At 40.0% G+C, this 12,868-nt stretch overlaps 1 protein-coding gene across 1 annotated transcript in view; it reads left to right on the top strand.

Annotated features, from left to right (window-relative positions):
* RHEB (Ras homolog, mTORC1 binding) overlaps positions 1-12,868 on the top strand; it is a 42,570-nt gene that overhangs the window by 26,263 nt on the left and 3,439 nt on the right. The window contains exons 4-7 of the mRNA XM_065628357.1: positions 3,430-3,512; positions 7,737-7,793; positions 7,894-7,941; positions 8,465-8,546. Coding sequence (XP_065484429.1) covers positions 3,430-3,512; positions 7,737-7,793; positions 7,894-7,941; positions 8,465-8,546 — 270 coding nt within the window. The remainder of the gene's footprint in view (positions 1-3,429; positions 3,513-7,736; positions 7,794-7,893; positions 7,942-8,464; positions 8,547-12,868) is intronic.

The raw sequence follows: 12,868 nt of genomic DNA, 5'->3' as shown, positions 1-12,868 counted from the left end.
CTGCAGAGTTAAGACAACAGGTACTCATAGTGCTGCAGAGCTAAGTCAGTACCAACCACGTGTTCAGAGGTGAAGATTAACTTAAATGATTCTGCCTTGTCGTTTAGTCACCAAAGATTTTCTGCAGTGTTTATTTAAAGGCTTTGTTGATTTGGTTTTTCGTTTGGTTGTGTGTTGTTTGTTTTTTTTTTTTCTCCTGTCTGAAGGTATGTGTAAAAAAATAAAAAGTGAAGAAGGAACTGCCTTCACTCTGATGTACCAGAAGTTCATAAGCAGCTTGACTGATATTTACAGACTAAACTAGGAATCTTGCTTTAGGTGGAAAATGTTGCTTCAGTACGCCGTGAAGAAGTTTTTCATTAAATTTTCTCAATTGTGTGCTCCAGTACATCACCATGACTTGTATCACCATGACTTGTGACACAGTCATGGGCAGTAGGCAGAAATGCATATAGGTAGTACTTACTGGACTACCAATAAACTGCTGCAGTTTGTTTACATTTTTAAGTGAGTGATGATTTACACGTACTTCTGAGCCTTCATGTAATGATGGGGAGCACAGGAGGAGATGGGGAATGCGTGTCCTGTAGCTTGGTCAGTAGCTTCCTGAGGTACAGGTGTTCATTACATAGCACTGCTTGGCTGAATTTGCACTGCACGTTCCATGCAGTTTTTGAAAGACTAAATTAGGGAAAAAACCAGAACAGGGACTGTTAAACCCCTTATCTTTATCCTAAACTTTTTATTGCTTACCTTCTGTGAGTTCTGATATATTATTGCCTTTGGATTTTTCCAAACTATGAGTAGCTTTAAACAATGTTAGTGTTGTAATTACATGCTGCCAGTACTTAAGACTGCAGAACTCTTGCTCATACCTGGAAGACTATTCAGAAGGTTGTAACCTTCCGGGTATGTTTGATCACTTTCCTCAAAGAGAACTACATGACTTAAGAGCAACCATGCTGCATTTATATGGTATCAGCTTGTGGTGCTAATCAGCAAAGCTATATCCACTTGTAATGAGTCAGAGGTGTCTGAAGTGATTAAAAACACAATAGTGGCCACTCATGCTGGGGCAAGATCTTGATGGGGACTATTCTGCAAAGCAGAGTAGGGTTGAGGGGAGCAGGCTGTGTGGTGTGAGCAGCAGAGCAAGCTCTATGGGTTTCACTTTGTACCAATATGTGTGCTTGCCTTACATCTCAAATTGTAGCATGGAGATAAAACTGTCTCTTTGAGGAAGAAACGGCCTCTGAGAAGGCAGTGTCGCTTTACCAGTGACCTACCTGACAGAATCATAGAACATTTTGGGCTGGAAGGGACCTTCAAGGTTCATCCAGTGCCACCCCTGCCATGAGCAGGGGCATCTTCACCCAGCTCAGGTTGCTCAGAGCCCCGTCCAGCCTGGCCTGGGATGTCTCCAGGGATGGGGCATCCACCACCTCTCTGGGCAACCTGGGACACAGTGTTTCACCACCCTCAGTGTAAAACATTTCTTCCTCATGTCCAGCCTGAATCTCCTCTCTTTTAGTTTAAACCCATCACCCCTTGTCCTGTCCTAACAGACCCTTCTAAAAAGTATGTCCCCCTCAATTGCTGAAGCTTATTTTCAGGGTTGATTTACTTTTCTACAGTGTTATAAACCAAAAATAAGTTCTTTCCCAGCCTGTGGTCGTTTCCAGATTTGTTTCTTCCTGTGAATGACTTGAACTTTGAGTTCTGGCTCCCAGGTTAGAGGGGAGAGATGATGTTGGGTTATGGAAGGTGTGGCTTGAACACGTTTCCTTCTGAAGTCTGTCTTGCTTAGTCATCCATAGGGAGTCCTCATGTGTATACAGCATAGCAAGGATTATATTGTAGATTTGTTATGTACTTGAAAACTTGGCTATGATTTGAAAAGTTACAGCTACATTGTTTTATCACTTGGCAAAGTTCTTAATGTGACCCACAAGTTCCAAAAGCATAGCAGCTTTTCTTCTAACAAGCTAAAAATTAAGTAATGAATTAGAAACAGTTGAGGTTATGGCAATTATTTTTCTTGGTACTCCTGTCCTGTGCCCCTTTACCTTTCATGGTTTTCTGTCCAGATTTGTGTAGTTCAGTTAAACTCGAGTCTCGGTACAGGATCACACGAGAGGAGCACAAAAGGGAATCTTACCTAACACTGAATTCCAGCTGGGGCAATCCTCAGAAATTCCGAGTAAAGCCCAACAACTACAGAGTTGCACTTTCACCTGTTTTACACGCAGACTGGCTTGGATCCCTGCGGTGTTGACTTTGGGATTACACGGCCAAATGAAATGGCAGTTTGGCATTTTGCTGAGGATGGGGGGGGCTGCCCTCAGTGTGTAGCAATAAAGGCAAATAAGGGCATCTTTTGTCAGGTGTTTTTCTTTCAAACTTTTTTGGCTGAATCTGTGAAGTTGATTTATAAAGGGTTTTTCCTCATTTGCCAGTTAAGTAAGTTTGATTCCTTTTGGCTGTCTAGATTTAAGCTGTGTGACTGCACTGTTCCATCTGTTCAGTCATGACAATATACAGAGAGGTTATGTGATCTTAAGCTAAAATTAACATCTCAAGGAGCACAGGTTTAAAAATTGGAGAACTTGTACATTAGGAAGTGTGGCTCTTGTCAAAATGTAAATGTTTCCTGGGAACATCTATCAGAACAACTGAGATGTTTAACATGGGATTCATAGTGTTTGTGTTGCATTTCCTGCAATATGTCAGTCTGTTTAATTTCCCTATTTGGTCAATTCCTTTTCTACAGGGGTAATAAATACCATTACTAAGTTTCTGTGAGGGTGTGTGTGGTTTTTTTTTAGCAAAATGCTTGTCATATAATGAAAACTTCTAGTTGTAGTAAAGTAACTAATAACTATTTTTCTTGCATCTACAGTTGGTAAGCATTAATTAGTTGATAAGCCACACTTATTTGCTTTGAAACATCTCTTAGGTAATTTAGATGCGATCAGTGCCACCTGAAATTATGAATTACTAGATCCTGTTGAAATGAGGAATTTGCAATGTATCACCAGCAAGATAAGAGGCGCACCAGTGAGATAAGAGGCATAATGGCTAATTAGTGGTAGGACAGAGTGGATGTTTTGTACTAATACAAACTGATAATTAAGTAGGATAAAAGGATTTGGAATAGCTTTAGCTGATCAGTAGTCTTAGAGGGAATAAACCAAAAAAGCTGTAGATTAACCTTCTAGAGTACACAGACTGCTTTAGCTTTCTCTTAGTTTGGTAAAGATTCCATATCTGGCATTATGGTGAAAAAACTTAATTCTGAAAGTACTACTCATATAAGATGGTCCTGCACCTCATGTCCTAAAGTGTGACTAACTTACTGCTGTCATCTCCTAGCATCGAGTTCTGAACTGTGGCAGTAAGTAATTTTAAATGCAATTATTCCTTCTACAGGATGAATACTCCATATTTCCTCAGACGTACTCCATAGACATCAATGGCTACATTCTTGTTTATTCAGTCACGTCAATAAAAAGGTAATAAAATCTGTTGTGTTCTTCTGATTCAGGTATTAACCAGATATATTCCGAGTTCAACTCCTGCCTCTGCTATATTTTGTTTGCATGTGTTTAATTCATAATCTATCTTTCCCTTAGAAGTACAGTGAAAATTAAAATCAATTTTTTCAGAAATTTCACCTCAGATCCAAATGTCACAGACACTTTGCAGACTAATATGCAAGGTACCATGTAAGATATGAGACAGGGCTGAACTATGTTGTTTTGAGGTCTAAGTACATAGAATGGTTTCAGGAGTAAGTAGAGTTCATTGCTCTAGCATCAGACACAAAGGCAGGCTTAAATATGAACATAAAGAGCCCTGTACATTTATGTGAAGTACCTGATTAGTTGCTAGATCGGTCCCTCAGCCTTGTGGCTCATTATAGTACTGAGATTTTTTTCACTTCTTGTCTTGGATTGTTCTGGTTAACCATCAGAAATTTTCATAGACATATCAATATATGACTTTTGGCCTGTAGACTCACTCTTGGAACGCTGCAGCAAATAAGATTATTTGAAAAATTTCCCAGAGTATTTAGTCCTTGCTGTCAGCTGTCCGTTCTGACACGAGGGCAGAGTCCATCATAGCTGAAGTCTTGCAAGATTCATCTCTGCCTTTGTAAGGCTTTGTCATCTTCTATTTTGTCTCTTCCCCTTGTCTTCTTGCTTTGTTTAAATACTGTTCATTCTTGAATAGAGCTTAATTTTCTAATATTGTACAGCATCTTTTTATGACAGCCAAAATAATCCTATTTTCCTTCATTTTTAAGTAAAATTGTTAAAACCTTAGACCTTTCATGCTCATCAAGTAGCAGGTGAGGTTGATGCTGCCCTTCTTCTTGCAAGGAAGCTCATCAGCTTTTTCCGAATGCTGGAGTGTTCCATGTCCTTTCCCCTGAATCAGACAAAACGGGTCTCAAACTCATCTCAAAAAAGCCCTCATCTCAAGTGCTTTTTAGACCATCATAAAATACAGGTAAAACAACTTGCCGTTGGCTCTTCAGCACTTCTCAAAGAAAGGATATAGTCTGGTTATGAACTTTCATTGCTTGCAAGGTCTTTCATATTGAACAGATTTTCACAGTCCTTTATTCTTGGTTTTCATTTTTAGTTCTGAAGTAGTGAAGGACAAGCATGTGTGATCAGAAGGAAATGCAACAGATGTCAGACTTTCATGTCTCTCTGGAGATACTAAACTCCTTTTCTTTTTTTCTTTTTGGTCAGAGATGCAGTGTTGGCGCTGAGTAACTTGTACTAAATAGGAGTTACTGTTCTCAGCCTTAAGTAGACAATCTCCCACTCATAAAGTGAATAGAAAAATGTTCATTGATAAGTGCTCCGGTGAGGACAAAAATGTCTTTGAGTAAAATCAGCATAGATCGCGTGGAGGCTTCTGCAGCTTGTGCTGTTCCTGGCTTGGCAGCTAAAGGACACAGTCCATGTTCTTTTTCAGCTACTCCAGTTGTTGCCTCATGATGTCTTGAACTTAGCAGCCCAGCTAAAGAAACGAAATCTGTTTTCTGTGGTAGCATTCAATCAGTTAAAATAGAAACTAAATTATGAAAATACTAACAGAACAAGGTATGTTAAAACCGTAGGTAGATAGTATTTTCATGAGTATTTTAGTCTTGATCTGTTTATTGCAAGTTTTTTGTTCCTTCCTTTAAATTTCCAAGTATCAGTGAACCTGTCGTCTTCAATTCCTTAGATTGAAGACAGCGTCAGGTAATAGGAAAGATCTTCCACAATACTCTGGTGATTTAGATGACTTGCCTAGGTAATCAAACTACACTCACTGCCCGTCTAGACTTCTGTCAAAGTGTGTATATTGATCTGAGTATTGATCCAGCAGGGGTGAGAGCCTTGACAGCAAACGTAATAGAAATACCTTTTCAAAATTATCTTCCCCGCTAACCTCCAGTGGGAAGTTTAAAGGGGACTTGAGTCAAAGCTGACACCCTGCATTTTTCATATTCTCGGGCTCTTAGCAGCAAGGTTACTGGAAGACTTTTGCTCTAGTTCAGCTTAATTAAATTCCAATTTTGTATCTTGCTAGGTCCTCCTTGATTTTGTGTAACACATCTATCTGACAGATAGTATTTTTCTTTTATTCTTGTTTCACACATTTAGCTGTTTGCTGTAACTCTGTTTGAAAGGATCTGTTGTGGTCTCCAGATCTCTTGCTGTTTCACAGCTTGATGTGATGATGCCCTTTTTGGATTGGTCAATATCTGTCTTAAAGCTTGCCTCCGCTCCTTCTACCCTTATTAATTTGGAAAGCTTTCTTGAACATTAAAGTGATCTGGTCGAGCCCGTTTCATTCGTGGCAGTTCTTAGCAGCTTGTTTCTGTGTCAGAATTGTGTTTGAGTTGAAATAGCACCTCTCTTTTGCATTCCACCTTGATCTCCTAACAAAGATCAGCTCTTTAGTCTTTTTACTAAAAATGGAACTCGTGAACTAGTACTGGATAAGCAGTTACACAGAACTGGGCAGTGAAGAGCCCGCGTTGAACAAGGACTTTGCTGCCCTGTGCGCTGGAACCTCAGGTGAGGGCTCTCCGGGTGCTCTCGTCACGGCATAGCTTTTTCTGGCTGTGCTGGGGACAGCCGACCTGACAGTGGAAAGGAAACACTGATTGTATTGTGTTAGTGATTTAATTATCCCGTGGCTCATACGCTAGATCTTTCCTGTTGCTTCAGACTGAGAAACAGTTTTGTGGTCTGTAGCAGAATTTTTTTTGTAGTTTTATTCCGCTTTCAGTTTGCAAGGTCACCTAGTTCTATGTTTAGCAATGCCTCTCAACTTTGTCACAACCAACCTCCATTTAACTCTTATTTTTAAATAATTGCAAGGATGTAAGTCTAAGACAAGTTCTCAAGACCAGAATCTCACTTACACCTTTTCAGCATAAACTCTTTGTAGCCTTAAAGTCCTTTCATTGATTTCACATTTTTACATAATCTGTAGTACTGTATTTGAGTTAGTAAATTCTGCCAGACTAGGTAACACTTCTGTTTGAAAAGAATTCATTTTCTTGATAGGATATACTAACAGTATTAGCTGAACATGGAGAGGTATTGTGTTCTACTCAGTCTCAGAAATTATTGCTGGTCAGACAACTTGACCTGCTTGACAGAAAATCGTTTTTAAATATGGTGGCATTTTTTGTTGCAGAAATGAGAAGTTTTAATGAATAGTGGTTTTAGGCACCAGTTCTTTGAGAGCTCTTAGTTGGAAGGCTGTCTAAGCACTGCTCTATTTTTAAGAGTTTCAACTCTAATCGAAATGCAGTGCAAGTCAAGACACTGCCTGTAGCTAATAACCTGAGAAGCTGGAAAAGTTTTGGTCACTTTTTTTATCATACAGTTGTGTGTATCATCCATGAACCTGTGCCTCTCTTAATTCAAACAAATCCGAATTGTGCAATCCATGTACCAGTATTTGGTACATACTGTAATTAGAGGAGCACAACATCTGCTGTGCAACCCCATTTATCGCTTGTTCTCAAAAGTGCTAAAAGTCAAATGCAGTGGAGTTTGTTAGTGAGGTTTTTGGCTTCGTGGTATTTCACAGTGCTGCTTCTTATCTCTTGTCATCCAAACTTATGTTATGTGGTAGGTGAACAGATAACAAGTATGTCAATAATCACTGTTTCTGTACCATCTTGTAAATCAATTTACTCGATTTCCAGAAATAATTAGAATTTGGGCGTCTTTTGGCTTCCACATAAATAAAATGAAAGAAGAATTCGATATGAACTAAGTGTTCTTAAGTAATGTATTCCTTCAAGATGGAATGTGTTTAACTTAAAGCAGTTTCAAAGAGAATGTATTTACTTGGACATGCTGACCTAGAGTTGTTGGACCGTAGCAGTTAAATATGATGGCAGATTGGGAGGCGGGAGGAGCTTTTAGTGATGCTCTGTGAGATGCATCAGTCTTGGGTAATGTTATTTATTTCTGCAAGTATCGTAACTGGGGAGGCTGTAATGGTAGATATAGGTCAGTCTTTGCTGCTTCTGGAACCATTTTGTCTGTTGTACACAAACCAGTAACACTTTCAGCATCTTTGTAGTTCTGCCACTATGCGTAGACTAAGTTTTAAACACAGCAACCTACATATGCATTTAATTGCTTGTGTATTGGGTATTAAGGATAAACATCGGAGTGCATGTGTGACTTCATCCCTTTATTTTGCAGTTTTGAAGTGATAAAAGTTATCCATGGCAAGTTATTGGATATGGTGGGAAAAGTCCAGTAAGTAGTGACACTTTCATCTCATTTCATTGCAGGCATGTTGCTAGTACTTTGTTCAGTATACTATAACTGTTCTGAAGTTCTGAACTCTCTTTCACAGAATACCCATTATGCTGGTTGGAAATAAAAAAGACCTGCATATGGAACGGTATGTGAACTCCAGTACGTGTGAAACGCAAGACGGCAGCTGGCATTCCTGTGGCTGCACTGAGCTAGTTTTGTTCTTGGCTTTCTGTAACTAAAATCAAATTGTAGGTTAACATAAGGTACTGGCAAAGGAATTGTGTCAGAATGGAACTAGGAGCCATGAACTTCTGTTGTAATGTTGACTTTTGCTATAAGGTTCCAGGGAAGGTCATTTAATACTTAGTTTTTTTCAAAATAAGTAACAGAAGTGTATTTTTCACAACTGTAGAATACCAGATGATATTGCAGATTACAAAAACAAAGCAACACTTTGGGACAGCTGCTCTTCTGGGTCACAGAGGTGTTTTACCTGGCCCAGTGGTGTATTTGACAGCAGCTGAAAGCAAATGCTCTGGATCAGACTTCACAAAACATTCCTATTATATGCATTTATGTGCTTCAGTACTCTGAGGACTTTCCTGAAGTGTCAAATTCCAATTCTTTTGCAAGTTATAAAGAAACATACTTGTTTTTTCTTCATTCAGGGTGATCAGCTATGAAGAAGGGAAAGCTTTAGCAGAATCCTGGAATGCAGCTTTCTTGGAATCTTCTGCTAAAGAAAATCAGGTAATGGATTTAAGATTCACTTTATTCAAATAGCAATGGAATGGAATGACTCATAGTTTCACTTAATAAAGGAAGCTAAAATATTTGCATGTACTCTATAGATATTTCGTGGAGATGGTTGGAAACAAAATGGTTGTCTGCATTCAGATTTATGTGTATAATTTTTTCCTTGCAACTGTAAAGGGAAGGAAGAAGTGAAGAACTGAAACTTAAGTTTTGTTGAACATAGTAGAACAGTCAGTGACAAACTAAAACTCGAATCCACGTGGTGGGTAGAACATGGTCTGTGATCTGCTGCAGTTACCTTAAATAGGAGTCATTGTGGTTGCAGAAGAGTGAGTTGGTATAAAGGGATGAACCTCACATTTTAAGGTGCTAAGCAAGGTTTGGCCTCTCTCTGAGGAATAATCATTTTGTGGGGACATAGTGGAGGGGAGGAAAGGAAAGTGTTAGAATACAGCAGAGGATGTCAGATACTGCTGTGATACAACTGCCGTGCAGTTGCACAATCTGACCCAATACAAACCGCACACATTTACACTTCTTGATCTCCTATCACAGAAATAAAGTGTTTAATAACGTGTTAAATAACATGTTATTCCTGTTTTCTCTCATTTTCTTTAAAAAGCCTCCTAAATACATTCTGGTATTTGAATTTGTTCCTTTAGCTGTTAATTATACTTTGTCATTGATTTTTTTTTTTTGACATCTTACGTATCTAAGCTACAAGAGCCTCCTAGTTTGGGTTTGAAGTAATGGATAACTGCTCTGGATTGAGGGGGCATCTTTTCCCCCCTGCCTCCTCTTTTCTTTCTGTGGGTTTTTTTTTTTCCCCTATAGGTCTCAACAGCATAAAAGCTTTTGCATTTAGGGAATATAGACTTATGATAAGGTCAAAACGATGTTACTAGGCAAGTTTTAAACAAATGAGCCCTTATGCAAAAGAAACGTGTACGCTGTGTGATATTGAACCTAGCATGTGACATCCTCGGTCTCCCTGATAACATCAGCACAATCAAAAGGTCCATCCCATAGCTAGTACAGGACCTGCTTACGTAGCCTTTCTTTCCCTCTCCTCCAGCCCCAAAAGCAAAACAAACAGCTTTTGTTCAGTGTTTGTCAGCAATTCTACAAGTTACTTGAGTAAAGTTGGATTTTCCCTGGAAGAAAAATGTGGAATTTTTTCTGCAGATAAGGAATTCTTGGAGTTAGTTTATCAGTACTTGTGTTTCTGGCGAAGACTTGCATTAACCTTGTCTTAATTGTGCATGATTAAAGCATGAAATTGCTCAGTATCTTCTCTGTACTGCTGGAGAGCTTCAAATGCATAGCAAAGGAAACTAAATTGACAGTGTAAAGAATAAACCAGTTAAAAGCATCTGATTTCCGCCCCCCACAACTTAATACTTGTGGATTAGGCAAAGCAGTTGCCTGTACTCATTTTCTTTTGTCTTATGTTCACAATGTGTAACAGGGTAGCAATTCATATCTAGCAGAATATCTTAACTGATAACTCCTCTGAAGTTTGTATTGTTCTTTGTTCAAGAAAAAAAAAGTTGGGTATATTTATGCAAAGAAGGTACAAGCTTTGGCATGTCGTGCATATTAAATTGCTGCCCTAACAAAGTCCCATTGACTGCCATGTATTTGTGTCTGTTCCTTAGTCTCAAACTGGATTTAATTACACTGACAGCTGAAATTTGTGTAGCAAACTTTGGAGCCTTCAGGGAAATTGGAATGGCAGTTGTATGTCAGGTATTCAAAATTCTGTACAGTCCTGTATAAATCCCACAAAAAATCAGAAGCTGTATTCATTCTTGCTGTCAAAGTTGTTCTTACCAGGTCTTCCTTTCAGCAGGATCCTTCAGGGTAGCAATCACAGGTTGCTGTGAGTTCTGTCCCTCTAGAGTCAGATGCTGATTATTAGAAACAGGTGCTTGAACACAATTCCTCCTTCGTGCCTCTCACATAATACACTGGGTCGATTTGTCTGCCTTCAGAAGTCTGGGAGGTCGTGCGTCACTTCTGAGATGGGTGCCCACAGCACATGATGACCTTGCGGGCTCCCTGGCTCCTTTCTCTCGAAAAGGGGGTGGCAGAGCATCGACTCTCCTCGCTTCCTGCTTTGGCCAAAAAAAAATCATATTTGGAGCATCTGTGGGAGTCCTGGGAGCATATCCCTACTGTACTGGGCAACTAAAATAGTTATATCGATTAACTTCAGTAAATTAGGCCTGTTTCGGTAGGAGTTATCAAAAGATATCGCATTTGGGAACTGGCATGACTTTGAACAGATGGAAAGTGAGAGAGGGAAGGATCAAAGCTGCAGTGAGGATAAATGGTAGCAGCTGGCAAGAGTTCCCAAGGTCAAATATATTTGAGGCTACGTATCGGCTCCTTCAGCCCAGGTGACCTGGTGGGACTTTTGGAGAAGCCTGCGTATCAGTAATGTATCAGTCATCTAGGGAAACCCCTGGGCTTTGGGAGGGCAATTCTGAGACTTAATGGGAAAGACCTCTTTTAGATTACCATTGGGCTGTTACTGGTGTATCTTCTCAAGCTGCTTAATTATTACCAGATATGTTGAACTGCTTTGGCTAACTTGAGGAGCTTCAAGCCTTTCTTGTGGGATTCCCTACTTGTTTCTTCTAAGCCATTTTGTAGTACTTCATCTTAATCCCACTACAATAAAGTGGTAATGGTTTAAAATGCAACCAGAATCCAAATTGGTCTTAAACCCAGTTGAAGTTGGGAGCCAGCTTTTTCTGGAAGAATTTGGGGAGTAACAAGCAGCCAAATTCAGTTCATCCAGTTATGCAAAATTCATTAGATAAACTTGTTTTAGAAGGAGTGAGGAAATAGCAAAAAATCTGCTTGCCAAAACAGCGCTCTCTTAAAAAGCAGTTGCTTGGGCATTGCTTCTTTCTCAAGGGCAGCTTCATGTTGAAGCTCAGAAGGTGCAGTGCTCAGTAGATGCTTCCGAGTGGCTGGGCACCTTAGGCCATCTCCAGGGGTCTGACACGATCACCTTGGGAGGGTGTGTTTGGGCTGGCAAGGAACTGGGGGGTGGAAAAACCTCTCTTCCTGACTATTGTTAAAGTTCCTTTGCCCAATTCTGTGCCAAGATCAACTAGTAGTACGAGCAGCTGGAAATTTCCTTTTAGAGATAATAAAACAGTCGCATAGCTGAAAAAATACAGCATGCCAAGGGATGTGCTGCCCGTGGCAGCTGTGGGGCTGGGACGGGTGTTTGCACCTTCCCGCGCTGGCTCCAGAAGCACGTTCCCAACTCCCCACTCGCGTAGAGAGGGTTACACCTCCCAACCTGTCTGTGTGACACCAGAGGACACATCTGCAGCAGCTGTTGAGCCGCTGGTGTCTCTTGCCTGGTGCAGAGCTCTCCAGGCAGCATGTGTTGCCCAGGCTGACATCTATTTTGTTTCCTCAGGGGAGAAAGGTTTAAGAAAGCCAGATGGTTTTCTGCAGGCTAGGTGTGACCCACGTTGTGTAATTGCACCATATGGAGACAGACGCACATTAAGTCTGGCCATGTTCGTTATTCCTTGTCACAAAACACAGCTTCCTGCGTTGCTTGAAAGCTCATTCAAAAACGCTTCTGTGTATTTGGGCTGAATTACAAATTCCTAAGGGTTAACTGCAGGACAGTGATTAAACCTTCTCGGTGAATACATATTTTCTGTGAAATGAATTAACAAGCCCTGTAAACTCCTACATCTTAGTGTTTTGAACAACGTGGCTTTGACAGAGTATGTACAGCTTCTTGGTTGACAGAGTAAGTTGTGGAGGTTTTTTTAGTAGGGGCATAAAGAACTTTTGCATTAAAATGTAACCATTGAAAATGTCGACCCTTGTGTAGGGAAGCATTGGTGCAGTATATTTGTAAATCTGCATATCGCCAGGTTTTGATTTAAAGGAGACTCTTCATTAGTGGCACCAGTTTGATAGCAACTGCAGTCCTGACCATGGTTCTCCAAGAGTCAGATTTGCCCAGGAAATGTGTTATAAAGTACTGGGCTAATGAGCTACTTCTGTCAGAGTCAGCTGGGATTGCAGGGGAACTTCATTATATGGAGCAAAACTCTATTTCCAGCTGCTGAAGTATTTAAAATAGTTCGAGAGTGCACAAATGGTATAAATGTGGGAAACTTTAAAATTCAGTCTAATCGTGTTAGGATTCTATTAAGATTGTTGTTGGGTTGCTTTAGTAAATGGGATTAGTTTGGAAGTGATTTAGTTAAGAATTACACTGTGTGGAGGTAGAAAAATATGTTAGGTCAGAATGCATAGTCATAAATCAGAGG

Source organism: Caloenas nicobarica, chromosome 2 (assembly GCF_036013445.1).
Source record: "Caloenas nicobarica isolate bCalNic1 chromosome 2, bCalNic1.hap1, whole genome shotgun sequence".
Lineage (NCBI taxonomy): Eukaryota > Metazoa > Chordata > Aves > Columbiformes > Columbidae > Caloenas > Caloenas nicobarica.
Note: the sequence above shows the minus strand (reverse complement) of the source record. Positions and strands in the feature narration are given on the sequence as shown.